Raw genomic sequence first — 21,049 nt, forward strand, 5'->3', positions numbered from 1 at the left:
AAGAGGTCAGCCACACACACACAGATCCCTGCCCTTGTGGGGTGCTGATGACGGATGTTGATGAGCAGGTGGGGTGCGGGGAGGGTCCTGCAGGAGGGGGAAGAGGATGTGGAGACTCCTCAGCCTCCCACTAGATACAGGGCCCTGGAGGGCACGGATGGTGTCTGAATCATCCCTGTTCCCTCGGATTATAAGGAAGGCGGAGTCTGTCCCCAGGCAGCAAAGAGCGTCACAGCTGTTGAACACTGGGGCCCACAGCCTAGAGGGAGTGGGCAAACCTGTGGGGCCATCGCAGACCAGCAGAGCTCAGAACAGAACCAGCAAGAGCAGGAGCTGTGGAGGGCGGCTGCAGGCCAAGTGTGAAGGGATGGGGAGAAGGGATGTCAAGAGGGGACCTCACTCCACTCCCACCACAAAACCAGCGTGGGGCTAACCAAAGTTCGGGCCCCAGGAACAGCACGAGGTGGCCACCGCCCTGGGCACTGCCCAGAGAGACCTGCTCCTGGAGGTTTCGGGGATTCCCAAGTGGGGAGCTCCTGAATTATTTTAGGGGATCTTGCATCCCATATGCACACCCAACATGGCTGGTAGACCAAAAAAATACTGTTTCACACATCAACATCTTTCAAACCAAAACAGATGCTGCTGCGATGAATAAAATTCATAGACTTCAAATTCATCCAAAATGGCTCTTAGTGGCTTATTGCAGTTTTTCAGTCGTGCACACTAACCCTCCTGTCTGGGGCTGTGTGCGAGGGCGGGGAGGGAGGCTTCTCACAAGTTTTGATGATGAAAAGCCATCCTCCCTTTACTGGAAAAGCGCGGGCAGTGCGCGAGGAGCCCCTCGCTTCCTGGTGGGGAGGGACGCGGCTTGCTCCAAGGGCTCCCCCTCAGCTCATCTCTCAGGCTCTGGCTGCCCTGAGGTCAGGGCGGTCACAGTCAGGCCCAGCAGGAAGGGTGCCCAGCAGGTACTGCGTGTTACCAGCCCACCTGCCCCCAGCAGACCTGGAGCCCCTCGAGGGCAGCACCTGGGGTGAGGCAGTTACTTCTGAGTCCCCAGCGGCCAGGGCAGGGCCGGGGTGACCAGAAAGGTGGGTGGCTAGGAGGGCAGCTGGACGAAGGGGCTGAGCTGGGCTCCAGCCGGCTGACTCCTGGCTCTCCGCTTCTTAGCTCTGTGGCTCCTGAGCACTCAGAATGTCACTAGTGAGAATGGGGAGCTGAGTTTTTTAAAAATTTTATTTGATTTTAATTAGTTAAAACTTTAATAGCCACCTGTGGCTCATGGCTTCTGTCCTGGGCACCACAACTATGGTGCTTAACAGTGACACAGAATGGAGCCCACTTGGAAGGAGAGCCGCCAGCTGAGACCCCGCCCATTCCCAGCGTCCACAGACGCTGCAGGGCCTGGCCAGTCTGGCTCCCTCACCTGGTCTGGCTCAGGGACTCGCGCTTGTCCATGGACACAGAGCTCCCTTCAGGGTAGGGTACACAAACCAGGGACTCTGCACTCACGGGCAACTGAAGGGGTCTTCAAGGGCCATCTTACCAGGGTAGTTTTTCCTTCATATACAATGACTTTAGAACTTGTTCCCCTCGCCCCAACCTTTGTAAGATAAGAACCCAGCAAAATCCCAATGATACGCACTGGATTGCAAAATATAGCCACAAACTCCCCCCATCCTGGTGCCCAGGCCCCTCCTCCATGGGACTTGTCCCCTCCTCCGCCCACCCACAGGTGGGGTCCATTCCTCCCTTTGCCACATGACTTTCTTTGCACAATAGAATGCAGCAGACGTGACAGCTGAGCCAGTTTGGAGACTGGCCCTCGGGACGCCTTGCAGCTCCAGCTTCATCCTCTTAGAACGTGGCCCTCAGACTGCCGTGGACGGAAGCGGCCTGTCCACTGGGGGCTGCATGGAGGGGATCCGAGGGGACCACCAGGACTGAAGCTGGCCTGTCCACTGGGGGGCTGCATGGAGGGGATCCGAGGGGACCACCATATAAAGAAGGCGGTCTGCCCTTTGGGCAAGGGGCCACGAGGGGGGAACTGAGGTGCCCCGGCACCAACTGCAGCCCTGTGAGTGAGGCCATCTTGGACCTTCCAGGTCACTGATCCTCCAGCTGACTGCAGTGAACCCGTGAGCCTCGGAAGACCACCGGAACGGTCCCAACTTTCCAACCCACAACATCAGGCACAGTAAGAAAGGAATGCTGTTGTAAGCCCTACATTTTGGGTATTTGTTCACAGAAAATACTAACTGAAACACACATGCCACATTCATCATGAGAGAGACTGCCTGGGGTATCATAGCTCACAGCCCAGCTCAGGGTCGCAGGAAGCAGACCCACGGCTCTGAAACATTCCTTGGATCCTTGGAGGTAACATGGGACACACAAGCCATCTCCACAGCCCCCAGGGGAACTCACCTGCCCCTTTAAACAGAACAGAGACTGAGTGTGTTGGGGGAGCAGCCCCTGGGAGACCCCTGAGGTCTGCTCTCTGAGCCAGGGTCTGACGGGTGCCAGGCGGGGCTGGGCGAGCCGGGGTCAGAGGGTTTCTAGGTGGGCGGCCCCTCTGGCCCGGCTCTCCTGGTACATTGACAGTATGGGTTACAAAGCCCTTGGGGGTCTTGCCATGGGTGGCGGACAGGCCTCCAACTCCCAGCCGTGGTCACGAGGAGAGGCCAGGAGGAGGCTGCCACATTGGGGACAGGGACCATGCATCTTCATGCGGTGAGGGTGGGGACGCAGACCCCTGGCAGAGGGTTGTGGAGCTGTCAGCAAAGGACCCCGCTTTCAGTTGATACACAGCATCCAGGTGCATGAGGGGGGCCCTTCTACCGTAGCGGGCTCAATGGCCATTTCAGTCACCCAGGTGATGGGGTGGTGGGGCCACCCGCTGGGGGCAGCTGCCATCTGAGAGGAGGGCAGATGCCAGGCTCGGCCTCCTTGGGGGTAGGGAGCCTGCGAGCCTCTCCCCACCTACCCCCTCCCCCACCACAGTCAACCCTCCAAATGCCAAAGGAAAGCCCAATTCTGGGTCCCAATTCTGATGCTGCCACTTTCCGCCTGGCAAGGACCATGGACAAGTCACTTGACTTGCCTTGGTTTCCCCATCTGCAAAACAGGGCACCTGTTCCTACTTGATGGGACTGCCGTGAGTGGTAAATGAGGCGGGAGCTGGGACAGTCCTGGTGCACACGGTACAGCGTGACGCGTGTTCGGCACTCACAGAGTGGCCTGTCATTACTGCTGCCACTGGAAGCCTCCTCAGGCCCCCCAGCTGTCCCGCTAGTCTGTGCTGCTGCATCACGGAGGAGGGTGTCGGGGTTCCAGGATGCAGTCCTGAGGGGCTCTCTGTGGCCTGCTTCTCTGGGGTAGCTGCGCTTGCAGAGGAAAAGAGGATTGTGACGTAGGTCCTGGCTGTTTGAAGCTTGGGGCTGAGCGTAGATGTCTCTCCCTGTTTCTGGGGCCCCACCTCTTACCCTGTCGTCTTTGGTCAGGAGCCCCAGCACATTCAGCTTGTCATCGGTACCCCTCTTGACTCCCCTCCCTGGCTAAACTCACAGAATCCCTGGGCCTGTGGGAGAACAGCTGGAGGTTTCTGAAAGGCCTTCCCACTCTGACTTTCTGTACTGCAGGGAAGCCAGTCAGAGGGCGGTGACACCGTGCTTGTGTAAGTCCATCTAGCCTCTCCAGTGGGCCAGGAGCCGCTGGTTCCTCCGTCTGACCTCGCCTGAGATGGACAGAGCAGCAGTGCCTGGCATGGAGCTCCTGTGGGCTCCGCGTGCCCCCAGCCTGGGTTCACATTCCACCTCTGACAACACTGAATAAGCTTGGCCAAGAGACCTGACCTGAAGCTCAGTTTCTTCATCCATAAAGTTATGAGTGCCACAGAAAATCTGACTGGCTCTGGGGTAGCACGTGTGTCTCCCCTTTGGTGAGGGGATTTCAGAGAGCCACCACCCGTGTCTGCTTTTTACAGCCAGGAACGAGCCGGCGCTGACAGCACTCACGACGAGGCAGGACGCTTTTAGGGACAAACATCTTCAGGATGTAGGCACCAGATTTTTTTGGACAGAAAAAGACTGCATTTCCTGCACAAAGTCATCCTAGAATCCAGTTACAAAGTCTTTGCATACGGGTCTCAGCCCTGCCCAGCAGAGCCCCCGCACTGAAAAGCCCCTGTGACAACACGAGACCCCAGAGGACGACATGGTCTGTCTGAAGGGCTGACAGTGCCCAGCACACACAGACGCACCACCACCACCAGCTGTTATTATTACGGGTGTCACTGTGTCTCCAGAGGAGGCTGGAGCCCCAGGGAGGGGCAGTGGCCTGCCCTGGGCACACGGAGTCAGGGCAGAGCTGGGGTTGTGTCTATGTGCAAAGAGAAAATGTGGTTACTTATGTGGTTCTCGGTGGTTCTGAAGTTTGGGCCTGAGCTCAGCCGCCTCTCCCTGAGGCCGCTTCTCCCTGTGGCACCCCTCCACCACCATCACCCCCACCCTCAGTCTGGGCTCCACGGCCAAGCAGGACAGGTGGCCGTGACCACCAGGCTGCTGGACACTGCCCCTCCCCCATCGCCGCTCAGAGGTGGGCCTCAGCTGGCCCTGCCTTCAGCAAATGCTTAACGAACGAGGTGGGACATCCCCTAGCATGGAGCCCAGCCCTCACGCCCGGTGGAGGTGGGTCCAGCCTATCCAGATGCCCTCCCCTGAGAGGGGGTGCCGGAAGGCCCCTGCCCTCTCTCCTTGTAGCCCCAGTTCCTGGGCAGCTGTCCACCTGCTCTGCCCTCTGCCACCAGGCCCATCCCGCATCTTTGCTGGCTACCTCCTGTCCACTGGTCCCCTCCTCAGAGAGGCTCCTGCTGACGGCCTGGCTGAAGTGGAGTCCACCAAGTCATCCCCCAGCCACCTGCCTTCTCCTCCTCATAGCACCGTCTGGTCCCACCGTAGCTGACTCATCTTCTGTCCCCCAGCCCCTTAACGTCAGTCCCAGGGGGAGGGTATCCTGTCTGACTTCCTGACTGTTTTGAGTAGCACCTGGCATACAGTAGGTGCTCAGTAGATATTAGCTGAGTGATTTATTAGTAGAATAACTCACTTGACCTACTCCCAGGGCAGGAAGGGAAGCCGTGGGAGGAAAGGGGTGTCCAACTGCCCGGTGGGAAGGAGACTCACCAGAAAATGACATCCCATGAGGTGGGCATTCCCTAAGCCTCTCAGCGACCTGAGGTGGCGCTTAGTAAGCCATTTCCCAGATAAGGCAACTGAGGCCCAGAGAAGTGAAATGACTTGCCCAAGGCCACACAGCTTGTACACAAGACAGCTGGGTCATCAAGCCCAACTTTCTTAGGATCTATAGCCGTTCACCCCTCTGAGAGTTCACCTTACAAAGGAATCGTCACAGACAACATTTAGTGACACCTGCAAGGTGCCAGGCAGGGGGCCAGGTGCTCTCCCAGGGTTTTCATTTGCCCGCTCTGCGAGGGGATTATAGGTCCATTTTGCAGAGCAAAAGCCAGGCCCAGAGCATCCATGTGATGCGCCCCAGGCCTAGGCAAGGCAGCAGCCCACCCAGGACTCGTGCTCAGGCCGCCAGACTTCCCCACGTGGTGATGGCAAGGTTAAGGCGTGCCACACCCCCCTGCCTCTGTTTCCCCTTTGTGCAACGAGGGTGTGGGCAGGATGACCTCTGACATGGTATGACATCATCAGGGAGGGGGACTCTTGTCTGGGAAGTCTTAGGGCTGAAAAGGGAAGTGAGGAGTGGCTGTTTCCCCATCGCGCCCGCTCCTCACCCTGGCCATGAGCCAGGTGGGTGGTGACCCCCCTTTGACTGCTTCCTCCGGAAGCTCCCCAGGAAATGCCCCTGTGCCCACAGCCCGAGCCCAGCCCAGCCTCCAGGCCCAGGAGCCTCAGCCCCTGATCCTCCTGCTGAGACCAGCCCAGGCAGAAACCAGTGGGCAAAGTAACTACTAGGCATGTACACGTCTGTCTGTGGACATACACACCAGCCTCCTGCCCCTCTGCCTCCGGCTCCCCGCCCATCCGTGCTCCATCCAGGCTCCTGCGGCAGCCTCTTCTGACTCAGGGGGGGACTCCTGCCGGGCGGCGCAGCAGGTGGCTAAGAGCCTGGGATTTGGGGTCCAGCAGATGTCGCCTGAGGTCATTTTCTAACTGGCAAGTGACTGTCTCTCCCTGAGCCTCGGTCTTCTCATCTGCAGAAGAGGGGCTGTGAGAGACCCTCCCTCATGGGGCCGACAGAAGGGGATGGCGCGTCCCGTCACTTAGCGCAGTGCCTGGCGGGCCGCGCCAGATCACAGTGGTGATTTGCGTGCGTGTCTTGCCAGCCCAGCCTCCCGCTCGCCTCAGGACGGCACTCTAGCTTTCTTTGGTGAGTGCTCCTCCCCCACTCCCAGGGCATCTAATTGTGTCAGCCGACTCTCCTGAACTCCAGAGGACTCCGCCCCTGCCACAGGGGTCGGTCCAGGGATGGGCATGTGACCCAAGCTAGACCGGTGTCTGCTCTGGGAATTCTGTAGGAACTGTTTCCGCTGGGGTTATTAGCTATAACACTATCGTAAGCCTGGAGCTGCCGAGGCCATCATGAGAAGAGAGGCCGCCTGGGAACAAAGTCATGAGAGACGAAAGAAGAGAAAAAGACACCGGTGTCTGGAGACACAGTTTGAGTCCCTGAATCACACTGTACCTGAAGCCCTGTCTGTCTTAGAAATCGAAGACAATAAATTCAGCTTTTGGCTCAAGACAGTCTGGGTTTTTTGTTTGTTTTTATCACTTCAACCAAGAGAGTACCGGTTAATACAACCTCCCTGCTCAAAACCTCAGATGGCTCCTTTGTGCCCAGAGCAGGAGGCTGGGACCCTAGACTCCAGGCCCCACTTGCCTTCCTTTTTGGTCTCAGCTCTGGCTCATCCCTCCCAGGCGCCAGGCCACCCAAGGTTGACAGCTGTTCCCCAAACACACCACAGGGACTCAACCTGCAGGTTCCCCTTCCCGTCTTTTCCACTCTCTCCACTTGGCCACTTCCTGCTCACACTCCAGACCCGGCTCCGACGGCACCTCCCCCAGAAATCTCCCTAAACAGCCCTCCATCCCTCGGAACAGCCAGCGGCGTCTGCCTCTGGCCTCCCACCACTCTCTAATTATATCCTAGGGTATAGTTCAACAGTTTTTTCATTTTCCTCTTCAAAAAACTCTGTCTCACTGTATCATTTAAGAAATGAACACCTTGGATTGACGTGGGATTTGACAAGTTCAAAATTTGGTTTTAACTCATCAAGTGCATTTCCTGAACTCTGGGCCTAACGGGCAGAGGCTGAATGACCCAGGACCTGTCCTCAGGGGGCTGATAGTCTGGACCAGACAATTTCCCAAGGACGAACCATTCAAGTCCATGGTTTCGAAAACAATAATTTTTAAAAATGTTCTATTCAGGGGCTGGCCTGGTGGTGCAGCGGTTAAGTGCACACCTTCCGCTGGGGCTGCCCGGGGTTCACCGGTTCAGATCCCGGGTGTGGACATGGCACCGCTTGGCAAAGCCATGCTGTGGTAGGCTTCCCACATATAAAGCAGAGGAAGATGGGCACGGATATTAGCTCAGGGCCAGTCTTCCTCAGCAAAAAGAGAAGGATTGGCAGCAGGTGTTAGCTCAGGGCTAATCTTCCTCAAAAAAAAAAAAAAGTTCTATTCAAACTGAGGACATTTCTTTTACTTGGCGATAATAATCACTGATATTTATTAAGCCATGGCCATGTCATTGCACATGGGCATGCCCACACATAATGGTATTTAATCCTCGCCCTGTGAAATACAATCCCCGCTTTACAGATGAGGAAACTGAGGCTCAGAGGGGTAGGGGCTGCCCAAGGGATTACAGCAACCAAGTGGGGAGCTGAGATCTGGTCCCCATCTTCCTGCTCCCACCACGTCCTTCCCCTTGGCCGATCTCAGCTGTGCATGAACACTGTTTGGGGGCAGCTCAGAAGTGGTTTAAAACTGCGCTGCTTACAGCTCAGGACCAGCTGGCTTCTGCGGTTGCTCATGAGCAGGTGGCTGTCCACACCCGCTTCGGCACGGGGTCTTTGGCCTCGCAGTTCCCACCAATGCCGGGCCCCTTGTTTTACAGGCGTGGGTTTCAGATGCAGTGCTTGCTTCCGGCTGCCGCTGCGACCAGAGGCGTGGCGGTTAGTCTGCTGGGAAGGTGTTTCAATACACAAGTGTTTTGAACCTGTCAACTTCCCCATATGTCCCTGCTATGGGCGGCATCTCGATGGCAGATCAGACGCCACTGAGCCTGGCCAATGGGTGCGTCCCAAATTCTGAGTCTGCAGGGTAATGTGTTTGATTGACTCCTTTAGAAAAGGCACTGTTCTGGCACCTGTTTCATCCTCTGCAACCTGGAGATGAAGACCCTCCAGGGGCTGTTGTGTGGCTGGAATGAGCCAACAGATGCAAAGTTATGGGCACACAGTAGGTGCTTACTAACTGCTCATTCTTTCCTGTCCTCACAGCCTTGAGGCCAGGCCATTTTTCACCCACGCACAGGCCCAGTGGCCCCCTTGCCCTGCACAGGCACCCATCCTGACCTCTGAGCCCCACCTGGAACTCCACAGCCAGGCCAGCCCCACTGTGTGCGGATCCTGGACCAGCCCGAGCCCCAGGCGGGCCCCAAGGGCTCCTGCTCCCTCACCTCTCATTCCCCAGGCCAGCTCCTGCTTTGCCCTCAAAATCCAGCTCAGCTGCCACCTCTTCCAGGAAGCCTTTGGGGAACTCGCCCAGATTTGAACTCTGATGTTCCTCCTCTGGGTTTCACAGGCCTTGGAGTCCACCCCTGTGTCAGCCCTGAGGGCCCTGTGGGGCAACTTCCTCTTTTCTTGTCCCATCTCCTCTAGGGCACTGTCAACCTCCGCAAGACAGAAACAGTATGTTGTTCACCGCAGCCTGGTCCCTGCAGCTGACCTGTCCCAGGGTTAAGGAGCACTCCATCCATGCCAGCCACAGAGCTAGGGACCCCACATGGAGACAGCCTGCCTCAAAGTGAAGCTGGTAGGGAGGAAAGCAGAGGGGAGAGTCGAAAAGTCCAAGCCCATTACATTAATTAAATCCCTGGATCCAGCCATTCCTGAAGCTAGTTACCGCCTAGACTTTTTCACTTCCATGAGCCAACCAGGCCCCTTTTCTGCATAAGCCTGTTTGATTGGGATTTTCTGTCACTTGCAACTAGAAGGGCCCTCACTGACAAACTGTGGCTTGGCCGGGTAGCCTGACAGGCCCAAGGCCACAGATCTGAGAGACTCACACTAAAGTCTGGGCTCTCTACCTACTCCAGCAGCCTGACCGCACCCCAGAAACCTGCCCCGGCCCTGGATTCCAGGCCCAGCCGACAGCTGGGCACGGCCCGCACACCCTGCTCTGCCTGGACATAGGCCTCTGACCTCTTTCCCAGAAGCAGCTGAAGTCACATTAATTTGGATTTCTGGACATTGGTTTGCTCATTTGCCAAACGGGGCTAACAGTCCCTCCCTCACAGACTTGCAGTGAAGACCAAAGGGCGCCTCACACTGGCCCGGCCCATACAGGACTCAGAGAGCAGAGGCCACAGTGTGGGCCCTCCCATCTGCCCTCCCCTGCCCCAACTCGGGCCACATGGCGCTCCACACACACTCTGCCCACGCCTGGCCAGTCCTCCCATCTTGGCAGTAAGCCCACTTCTGGGCAGGCGGCTTGCAGGCCGAGCTGCCCCAGCTCTCTGATGGTGGGGGTAGGGGTCCCACACAGCCTCTACTCGCTCCAAGCCCAGGGGAGGGGGCTCCGGTTAGGACGAGGCTGGCAGGCCTCCGGGAGATGCGAGGGCCGGTCAGGTCCCTGGACTCGGTGCCCCACACAGACCCATCCCCAGGAGAAAGGGTCATTGGGAAAGTGTCCAGGCCTAAGGAAGACTCTCGTGCTTCCATGGACATGGGCTCTTCAAGGTGCGGCAAGGGAAGGGGCAGGAGGAGAGAGCCACCAACCGGAACTTATTTGGTGACCATGAAACTATCTCCTTTTGTGCTCACACGAGTTGGGCTTGGGGAAGGCGCCACCTGAGCAGCCTCGCACGGGGGAGTGCCGAGCTGGGCCTGGACGGGCACCTGTTGGACCCCAACGTCCGCACAGCCGCTTCCTGCTGGGAGGGTCAGGAGGGGTCCCGCGGGATGGTGGCGTGTGAAGGACCTCCCAGCAGAGCCACGCTGAGGACGGTCATGTTATAACAGGGACTCGGTCTGGGGACTTCCAGAAGCTTCAGGAGAAGGAGTGGCTGTGGATGGCCAGGTCCCTTCAAAGCCCAGATTCCTCTCGGCTGTGCAGTAGTGACGCTCAGCCCCGTTCGCCATGATCCGCTTAGAGCCCCAGGAGTCCCACAGCTGCGCGGGCTTCTGGCCCTCTCGGGCCGCCAGCTGCTCTGCACACTGACTTCACATCCACCCACTTTTTAATCTGTTAACTCCGCTTCACCCTGAGCAGTGACGTCTGTGAGGTGATGAATCTGGCGCGCTGGCTGGCTTTGTTTTCTAATGGGCCATATCTAGCCATGAAAATAAAACACGTGAGCCAGGTGCCCCTCCCCAGCTGCCTGCCCCCTTCTCCTGCCTTTTATTTGGTTTGTTTATCACTATTGTATCTTCGAAGGCAAGACAGTGCTTGGCACACATAGGTGCTCAATGAACGTTTGTCTGATGACCGAATACATGAACACATAATGAGCCTGAAACTCTGCACGGAGTCTTGGAGTGCTTCAAGGCTCCCGACTCCAGCCAGCCAGATCGCAGGTGAGGACATGCAGCCTCAGAGGGAAAGGAGCTTGTCTGAGGGCCCCAGCAAGCCAGCAGGGATGCCTGCCCCAGAGCCCAGCTGTCGTGGCTCCTGGTCACACTGTTTCTGCCCCACCCTCAGGACAGAATGGGCCTCCCCCTCAGAAAGGCGTTGGTGGGTCCCCGGCTCCTCAGCTTACACCCCAGAGCCCAACAAAGGCAGGGCTGGAGACCACTGAGCTGGGGGCCGGAGCTCTGGGCCCTGAGCTGCCTCACCACCTGCGGTCCTCTCATGGCCCCCTGGCTCACTGGGGTCATCAGGGAGCTCCACGGATGGGTCAGAGGAAGCCTTTGGTGACCCATGTTGGGACAGCAGCCCTGGGAGCTCTCACTCCCACAGCCAAGCCTCCCCTGACCCCTGACCCCAGCCCCGGCTCTTGAGGCCAGTGGGACAGACAGCCCTCCTTACACTGGAGTCAGAGCCACTGCAGACGGAAAAACTGAGACCCAGTGATGAGGCAGTCAGGAGATCATTCACCCCTGTTCCCCCACTTCCAGAGGCTGCATGACACACTGAGGGGGTGGGACTCACTCCGAGTTCAGGCCCCAGCTCCCCAACTTGCCCGTTTGGGGACATTGCACAGGTGTCCTGACACCTGGGCCTGAGTCGCCACATAACCAATGGTGACAGTTATTTCCTTCCCAGGATTGTTGGGAGGTTAGATGGGGAAGCAAGAGTCAGTAGGGAATCTCCGAGGCGCAGATGGCCCCAGTTCCCCGTCTCGCTAAAGGGGATTTCCCGAGGGACAGCACCAAACAGCCTCACCGAATCTCATTCCGTGTGTCCAGGGCTGCCCATCTACCAGGGGACCCTGCCCCTAGTCCCTCCTGGCCCTGAGATCTGCAGGTCCTCAACGCCCCACTCTGATCATTTCAGAAAGGAGCTGAAGTCATCAGCGCCTCATGGGGGCTCCTGATGGGACACACTGGGCCACTGCACAGAGGGGGACATGACCCAGGGAGTGTTTGGGGAGACCTGCCCAAGGCAGCATCCTCTCAGCACAAAGCTGACCTCGATGGACTGCCAGACGGTCGGGAATCCTAGGTCCTGGAGCCTGGGGAAGCTTCCACTCGCTCTGCCCGAGCGCCCAGGGCTCAAAGTCCACGCTCCTCGGGGTGAGGAGCAGCAGTGGGTAGGAGACTGTACCCACTGCACTCCAGGCCCAGGGCAGCTGTGTGACCTCTGGAGGCCTCAGTTTACCCAGCTGTTGAATGGGCGTGGCCAAGAGTCCCTCTTTCTCAGGGTGGTTGTGAGAGCCCCAGGCAAAGAACCAATCGGCCTGAGGGGGCTGAGGGGCCCCAGACCTTCCTCCCAGCCTGGGGCCCGTCTAACGCCCAGGGGAGCGAAAGGCAAGGACTTCCCTCCTGCAGCCCAGGCCGCCCTTCCAGCAGCTGCGGGAAACACCTGGGGTCCGGAGCGCGGCGGCCTGCGTGCCATCCAGGCAGCGAGGGGAGGGCGTAGAAAAACTGTTCCAAGAAAGAGCAGGAAGGCGACGAGAGCCGCGGAGACCGCACCACGCAGGCTGCCCTGCCGGTAGGTCGGTCGGTGGGCAGCCCCACAGGCTTCTCAGGCGGCCAAACCCCTGCCCCCCCGACAGGCGCTGGTACTCACAGTGTCCCGGGGGAGAGGGCGGAGGTGCTCCTGGAGGCACGGCAGAGGCACGGGCCTGCCCAGCGGCCCCGGGGGACCAGCTGTGGACCCTCCCCCTGTGGAGCCTGACGTCTGACTTCCTCCCTGCTCAGCCGGTGTCCAGGAAGCCACGCCCCGGGGAGAGGGTGCCAGGCGCCCTGGGGCCCCCGCCCCCCTACGCCTGGGCCCCGGACACTGCCCGAGGGCTCCTTCAGGACCTGGCCAGTCCGAATGGCTCACCCGGCAGGCCCAGAGGCTCCAGTCAATAAATAATACAGCTCCCTGCCCAGCCAGTCTCTGGCGGCTGATCGCGTTTCGGGGCCACTCGAGTTTCGGGCACCGGGCTGGCTGGGTCTCTGGTCACACGGGTGCTGACACTCTCACTGAGGGCCAGCCTGAGCAGGCCGGACAAAGGCACATGACAGGTGGCCCTGGAGAGAGGCCGCCCTACTGACTCTGACGGCAGCTCTGGCCCCAACAGGACCTGGGGGAGGGGAGCGCATCTTTGAGGCCCCCATGCACTCAGCTCTCCATCCCGCACCAGTGGGGTCACCTGGGGAGCCCTCTCACCACTGCCCCTCTGCCGGCCACCCCCATTCCTGGAGACCATGCCTGGGCCCCTCCCCCAGGGCTCTGGTCCCCGGCTGAACTCCCACTGCCAGTCTGCCAGTCTGTCTCCTTTGGCATCACTCATCGTCCTTCTTCCAGACAGTGGTCACCGCCGCTGACTGGTCTCTGGGTCCCCTCAGCCCGCCCCTCCCTCTCCACAGTCCCATTGCCTCACAGCAGCTCCAGGGATTGTTTAAAACAGAAAGCACATCGTGTCACCATCCTGCTCAACCCCGCCTGTCTCTCCCCTGCCCCAGGGTGCTCTTGAGCCCTCGAAAGGAGCTGGCCCTGCCGACCATGGTGGCTACACATTCCTCCCCTCCCAGGCCCTGCCCAGCCTCCTCTGAGTTCTTCAAACATGTCGGGCATGCAGGCACCTCAGGGCCTTTGCACCTGCTCACTCCTCTACCTGGCATGCTCGTCCCCAGGTCTTCATGAGCTCACTCCTTCCTACCACTCTCAACTCAAGGCCACCCCCAAAACAGGCCTTTCTTTTTTAAAAAATAGTTTTATTGAGATATAATTCACATCCCATAAAATCCATTGAAAGTGTACAGTTCAACAACTTCAGTATACTCACAGAGTGCGCAAATATCACCACCATCTAAGTTTAGAACATTTTCATCTTCCCCAGAAGAAACTCTGACCATTAAGTGGTCACTCTCCATTTGTCCTGCCCCAGCCGTAGGCAACCACTTATCCACTTGCTGTCTCTGTGGACTTGCCTCCTGTGGACACTCACATGGACAGAGCCACATGCTCTGCTCTTTCACGCCCGGTGCATCTCACTGAGCACGTGGTCCAGGTTGGTCCACATCGTAGCACGTGTCAGCATGGCATTCCTTTTCATGGCTGCCTAACCTTCCACTGTAGGGAGGCACCACAATGAGCGTTTCCACTCTTCAGTCAATGGACACCTCAGAAGGGCCTTTCCTGACCCGCCAGCTCCCGCGGCCCCCTCCGCCCCAATCACTCTCTCATCTCTCCCAGTTTTATCCTCTGGCCTCTGACTGTTAGACATCTTCATCTGTTTGTTTTGCTTCTCTCCTGCCTGGGCGGTCCGCCTACTCACTGCTGTGTGCCCAGGGCCTAGCACAGGCCTGGCACACCGGAGGTGCTCAGCCTCTCCACTGTCGGCGGGGCTGCTTGTGCTCACGCAGTCTCTCTGCCTGGCTCTGAGCTCTTTGAGGACAAGTGCCAACCTCGCCGAGTGAGCGCCCTCCTCACCAACGACCTGGAGGGAAACGAATCAGCCAGGCTCCCCTCTATCGGGTGGGCAGCGCCTCCAGGGTGCATGTTAGCTGGCTGCACGTGAGGTGCCAGGCACAGTACGGGTCTTCAACTCCCACGCAAAGACCGATGGGAATGGGCAAGAGAGCAGCCAGGGGCAGGGTGGGGAGGGGAGGGCAGGCCTGCAGGGCTGAGGTGGTGGGGAGTCCCAGGAGTGAAGGGGTAAAGCAGCTTCCCGAAGAACCCATGTGTGCTTTGGGTAGTGCCCAGAGCCAGGGCCGGAGCTGCTTGGTTCCACCCAGCCCAGGACCTCCTGCCCTACACTGTACTTGGCTCTGGGCCTGCCCAGAGAGGGGCAGGGACAGCCAGGGCCTGTCCAGAAGGGGAAGGAGGTGAGGTGGGGACTGGAGACCCATCCTCAGCCTCAGGAGTCCTGACCATTGCAGGCTGCGCCAGGACACAGCGGCAGACGGGGTGGGGTCGGTGCACAGAACCAGCCCCCCAGTGTGTGCGCTTGTGTAGGGAGATATCACAGGAAGAGAGGGCCAGTTCCAAGCAGGAAAGACTTCCCGAGGTCAGAGCTGCCCAGGCTGTGAGGCGGTGAGCTCCCTGTCCCAGGAGGTGTGCGCACGGGGCCCCCCACCGAGGGGCATCAGATGGCTAATTGTCTGGGAAGCTCTCTGGAAGCTCCCGGAGCCTGGCTGCCAGCTGCTCCCCAGCCCTCCTCCCCAGATGCACCACGGGTGGGAGGGGGAGGGGCCAGGGTCTGCTCAGCAGGTTCCCCCCACTCCATCCCACACCCCAAGTAGGCTGCCCCTGCCCACCAGGCAGCTCAAATGCCCCACTGGCCCTCAAGGCACAAAACTGTGTTTCGTTTCCAAAATAACACCAGATGCAAAAGTGATTTTCCTGCCTGACCCCAGAGGCTGAGGACTATGAGTACCACAGACTAAGGCCTGTGACAGACAGGGACCCAGAGGTGCATGCTCAGAGAGAGGGCTGCTCCACAGCTCCTCCCCCACCCGCCCGGGCAGGCCCACAGGCCCTAAGGGTCAATCTCAGAACAGAAGTCACTGGGGCTGCAGATGGGCTGAGCTGGGTTTCAGACTCAGGCTGCTCTTATTTGCTCTGCCCGCCACGGGGACTCAGAGGGAAGAAGGGGACAGGGCCACAGGGACGCCCTCCACTGGGCACCGAGCCAACAGAACCCATTCAGGATCTGCCCAGGAAGCCCGCCCGCTGGCACTGCTCTCCTCACCACACAGGCGAGGGAACAGGCCCAGAGAGGTTTAGCAACATGCCCGAGACTGTACGTTGAACAACCTACCGTTGCTGCCTTTGGACCCCGCTGTGCCAGCTCCTAAGTTGTTCTGTCCAGCAGATGGGCCAGAGCTGGAGGGTCCCCTCTCAGAGACCTCAGGCCAAAGTCCCAGAGACCCTGCCCCCAGCTTCCTGGTTGCAGCCACGGAACCCCCAGGCAGAGGGCCAGGGCCGGCCGGCAGCCTGCTCCCCACACGCACCTCGCGCTTTTCCAGATGTGCGCGGACCCGGCCAGGGGCGACAGGCTCGCTCGGAGGGGAATCTGAAGACGCAAGTGGAAAACTATGCGCTCTGATCGCAACCCTCCAATTTGTCCCTGTGGCGGCCGCCAGCCCCGCCTCGGGCCGCAGACCTGCTGACTCAGGTCTCCCCTGGCAGCTGAGGGGGCAGGGATCCCACTGAGGGCCTGCTCTGGATGTGTGTCTGTCTGTCTGTCCTGGGGAGTGGCCTTAGCTCTCTTGGGGTCCCCAACAAAATGGGTTAGGGGTCTGGAGAGCACAGCACGTCTCCTGGAGCCCCCACAGCCCATCCTCCCAGCTAACCACAGAGGGGCCCTGTACTTACGGGTGCTAAGTGGGGGTTTGGGGCAAACCCAGTGCCAATTACGGTGCCCGTCCCCAGACCGACTGCTCCTCCGCCACTGACGGCGAGGCGGCCATCCCGCTCACACCGGCCCTCGAAGCGGGCCTGCCTGTGGCCACCGTCTGGCTACCAGTGGCCACAAACACTCAGCAAGCACTCCCTACGAGCCACGCCACGCAAGGCTATACCACACGACCCTGTCACAGCTCTGCAATCATCCCCACTTGGTAGATGAGGAAACTGAGGCACACAGAGGCCAGTCTGTGGGCTCTGCTAGGCTGGCTCCTCCTCCTCAGAGGGGTTGAGCCCCTGGCACAGCACAGCCGGGCCTCCCAGTGCGGAGCCCGCTGCATCCTGTAAACAAGCCCCGAGGTTTCCAGAGCGCCAATCCCCGGAAACTGAGGGAGAGGATGAGATGCAGGAAAATCCAGCTGCGGTTGGAGAGAAAGGCACACAGGGCGCTTGCCCAAGCCTGGGACTCGCCCCCCGCCTGGTCCGCCCTCCAAGGTGCCAGCTCGAGGAGGTCTATCCCAGGGTCTAAGGAGGGACAGGAGGCCACCCACTCACTCCAGCGGCGAGCTTTCCTCTCTCCATTCCTACAGCCAGCCGCACGCCCATCCAAGAGAACGCCTCTGCCCTCGTTGGCCGCTCTGTTCTCCTAAAGCCTGCTCGGGACTGAGGACTGTCCCGAAACGCCTCCCACTCACAACCACCCACCCGTCCAGGCTGAGGCCCAGGGTCCCAGACACTCCCACCCAGCAGCAGGGACAACGGTGGCCATTGTAATGACGGCTTTTTAGCACAGTGAGAGTGAGCTGGGCGGTGGGGTTCCTCTTTCTCTTTGGCTGCCAGGAAGCTCGGCAATGTTCACCTTAACAGAAGGACCTCAGGACCCTGCATATCTCCACTCTGTTCTATTTTTTTCCCAAGGTCATGACATCCTGCTCTAAATTGTGCTTTAAATTCCTGGTCCTGATTTTTTACTATTTAATTTGTTATAGGTATTTCCCATAAGCTATGACAAATATTTGGGGAAGGAAGGAAGAAATGAAGGAAGGTAGTTTTCTGTAGTGTATACACCAGGCACTGAAGGTGGGAAGAAAGAAAGAAAGAGACTATCTTTTTTTTTTTTTCTTGAGGAAGATTAGCCCTGAGCTAACTACTGCCAGTCCTCCTCTTTTTGCTGAGGAAGCCTGGCCCTGAGCTAACATCCGTGCCCATCTTCCTCTACTTTATATGTGGGACACCTACCACAGCATGGCGTGCCAAGCAGTGCCATGTCCACACCCGGGATCTGAACCGGTGAACCCCGCTGAGAAGCAGAGCGTGTGAACTTAACCGCTGCACCACCTGGCTGGCTCCAAGAGAAAATCTTCTAATCCCATACCCTTCGTAAAACTCCCCTTTAAGTAAAAAATATGCCCTTAGGTGGTATTCAAAAAGATGCTTCCAAACAGGCAGGGCCTCTGCGCCCCTCCCAGTACAAATCCTGGCCCCGCCCACTCTCCCACGCCCCACACAGACGAGGCGACTGAGACAAGCCCGCTTGGGGTCACACAGGATCCGGCTTCCCACTCCCTGGTCTGAACCCTTTCAGCTGCCGCAGAGGCAGGAGCCAACCCGGGAAGAGGCTGTCTCTCCGCGGGGAGCAAGGAGCTTGGGCTCTGCTCCGCCCCCCTCTCACCCCCACGGCACCGGCACACCTCCCCAGCTGTCTGGCTGAGGTCACAGCGGCCGTAATCGCGCCTGGCACTGTGCCAGCCCTGTTCTTTGTTTGTCACCTCCTTTAATCCTCACACTAATCCTATAAGGATCTGCAGGTGGGAAACTGGGCAGAGGTGACGCCACTTCACACCGCTGACAACGCCAAGGCCGGTGTCAACTTGGGCGGCCTGGTGCCTGGGTCTGGGCTGAGCTCTCTGCCACCAGGCAACTGCCATTGACAGTCTAGGAAACAGGCCTACACTGAGCCCCTAAGGGACACATGTGAGTCCCATTTCACTGATGGGTAATGGGCTCAGAGGTGGTAGGGGACAGGACGAAGGTCACACAGCTGTGCCCAGTGCCAGTGTGTTACACGACAAACGCCAGGTCCTGTGCACATTGGGCAGTCTGCCAACCATGCTATACCTGCCGCTGGCACCTCCAGGACCCACCCGAGCCCCCACCCACTCCCTGCCCCCTGTTCTGCTTGCCCGCCTCCCTTCCCAGTGCAGACTCTGGGTTTCTCCGGAGAGCCAGGCATGGCTTTCCTGCCCTCCACCCCTGCTCCCCCAGCTGCCCTGGCCCTCCCGGAGCTGTGCTGCTGGCCCTGACTCGCCAGGTGCTTCATCCACACACGGCCCCCCCATACCTGAGGGTCCTCACGGAGATGCAGTACTTCCACATGAGGCTCCACACGGCGCTGCCACCACCCTTCATGCCTGGCTAGGAGGAGGAGAGAGCTGCCCGCGGCCCACGGCCACAGCCCTCCGACACTGGTCTCCTCCTGGCCAGGGGCTGGCTCTCTTTGCTGGCTCTCAGGTCACTTCCTTCTTCATGGTGGGAAGAAGAAAGAAAAGTCCCAAAAGCCAGAGGAGAGGGGGAGGCACCGAGTCCCACAGGCCACTGCTGGTCCCAGCCACCGGCCTTGCTGTCCCCGGGCCAGCCTCCGGGCGCCGGCTCCGTTTGGCTGCTCCAGACCCTCTGGCCAGGCGGCCCTCGCAGAGCAGACCCCGTGGCTTCTGCACAACCTTGCGCCTCCTGCCTCCTGCCAGGAGACGGCGATGGCTGGGGGCCAGGGGAGCAGTGAGTCACTCGGGCGGGCCGGCCGGGTGAGGGGCGTCCGCCGCCCGGTGAGGGAAAGCGCGGCTGCCGGAGCCCAGAGCCGGTCCTGTGTCCAGGGGCTGGCCTGGGACTGGGACCGAGAGGCTGAGCCAGGAGGGAGGGAGGTGGGCGGGGAGGCGAGGGCGGGCCCACATCCTCCCCTAGCTCCCCAGAGGCCTAAACCCAACACCGCCGGAGCCCGCAGCCCGCCCCCCCCCCCCCCCCCCCCCCCCAGCCCTGGCCAGCGAGAAAGGGGCTGCTGGCTCCGGGAGGAAGCTCGGCGTGGACAGGGGACAAAGTAAAGGCAAAATCTCGGCTGCTTCCTGGAAGAGCAGCGGGCCCTCGAGGGTCTCCACCCAGTAAGAGATGAAGCTTCCAGCCCCGGCCAGGCCCCTCCTTGCTGTCTGACGGCACTGGGCGCGGCCCGCCCCTCTTTGGCCTTTACTTCTCCCTGACGACCTCAGGCTCGCAGAGCCCTGGACACGGGCCTAAGCTCTTGACAGGTCCAGAACCAGCTCACCTAATTCTCCCAACAGCCTATGAAGTGGATTTTATTATCAGCTCCATTTTACACGTGAGGAAACTGAGGCACAGACAGGGGACGTCACTAACCCCAGGTGACAGACCTAGGAAGTGGCAGAGATGGGATTTGAACCATGGCCCCCTGGCTGTAGGACCCAGCACTGGAGGGACAAAAGCCAGCCAGCTCTGCTGTGTGGAGACGGGAGGCGGAGGCGGGCTAAGGGCTGGGGGCCCCTCCCAGCAGCCTCGGGTCTGAGCCTGACCTGGGTCTGGGGCATTTCCAGACTGGGCCCCAGCTGGAGCCCCCGCCCTCGCCCCCCACCAGCTGCTCCCAGGCCCAGCCCAGGGCAGGCAGCTGGGGCTTCCCAGGCGGAGCCCCCAGGGACAGTGAGTCACGGCTCAAGGTCAGTGCTCACAGACCCACTTCTCCCCACCACAGCCCCCAGGAAGTCCCCCGGAAAGCAGGTGGGCCCGGATCCCAGACCCTGCATGGCCCTGGGCATCATGCACAGCTGCCACTACCGTCATGTCCAGGGGGTGCCATGGCCCCCATTTCACCCCTGAGGAAACTGAGGCTCAGAGAGAGGCATCACCTACACAGACCATCAGGGAGGGTAGAGCTGAGCCTGAGCCCAGGGCTCCAGGTCGAAGCCTTGCTCTGACCCTGGGCCCCTGCCCTGGCCTGTGCAGGATGGGAATTGTGTCTCAGATTCCAGCCTGATTCCCACAGCAAGGACCAGCAGCTGCCTGCTTGTCTGTCCCTCAAGCTGGGAAGAACTTTTTATCTGAAAGCAAGACGGAATTCTACAAAGGCTGTGGTTTCCCTGGGGGCTTTGGGAACCCAAGTTCTCTCTCCTCCTCATCAGAAGCTACCATGATTGGCTTCTACCTGCCATGGGTGCTCCTTGCCCAGCCTCAGCTTGAGTACCCCCAGTGACAGGAAGCTCACTACCTACAAAGGCTGCCCATTCCATCACGGGTCTCCACTGACCTAAGGAAACTCTGCCCTGGACAGGAGCCTCCCTGTCACTGCTCATATTGGCCTCACTTCCTTGTGCCACACAGAGTAAGACCTCCATTCAAGAGTTTATCTGGTCTGTCCTACTAGCAGAAGTTTTCTCAACATCTTTTGTGGGTAGAGGCAGCCTGTTTACACGGCTCCACCCGCTCACCCCTCTACTGACACATCCAGCCACCCACCCTCCTCTCCAACTAACCACCCATGGACTCATTCATCCACTCACATATCCATCACACCCCCCTTTCTTCTTCATCCCCTCTCCCTCTTCCTCCCTTCTTTCCTTTCCAGCCTTCTTCCCTCTCTCCCTTCCCCTCTTTCTTCCATCCATCCATCCATCTATCCATCCATCTATCCTTTGACCATCCATCCATCCCCTCTTCCTTGCATTCATTCATTCATCCATGCATCCATGCATCCATCCATCCCCTCTTCCTTGCATCCATCCATCCCCTCT

At 59.3% G+C, this 21,049-nt stretch overlaps 1 protein-coding gene across 18 annotated transcripts in view; it reads right to left on the reverse strand.

Annotated features, from left to right (window-relative positions):
* The window catches only part of IQSEC1 (IQ motif and Sec7 domain ArfGEF 1), a 353,310-nt gene that overhangs the window by 110,374 nt on the left and 221,887 nt on the right, over positions 1–21,049 (reverse strand). For 4 of the 18 annotated variants that reach the window (XR_011426774.1, XM_070237179.1, XM_070237176.1 and 1 more), the window contains exon 1: positions 18,601–19,145. The exons of 11 other annotated variants lie outside the window; for them this stretch is intronic. Coding sequence is in view for 3 of the 7 variants with exons in the window: in XM_070237179.1 (XP_070093280.1) it covers positions 18,601–18,668 (68 nt within the window). In the remaining 4 variants the exon portion in view is untranslated. Of the gene's footprint in view, positions 1–12,488; positions 12,899–18,600; positions 19,146–21,049 lie in introns of those variants that run through there. 3 more of the 18 variants (XR_011426776.1, XM_023619883.2, XM_023619886.2) reach the window with 2 other exon arrangements.

Source organism: Equus caballus, chromosome 16 (genome assembly GCF_041296265.1).
Source record: "Equus caballus isolate H_3958 breed thoroughbred chromosome 16, TB-T2T, whole genome shotgun sequence".
NCBI classification, from domain to species: domain Eukaryota; kingdom Metazoa; phylum Chordata; class Mammalia; order Perissodactyla; family Equidae; genus Equus; species Equus caballus.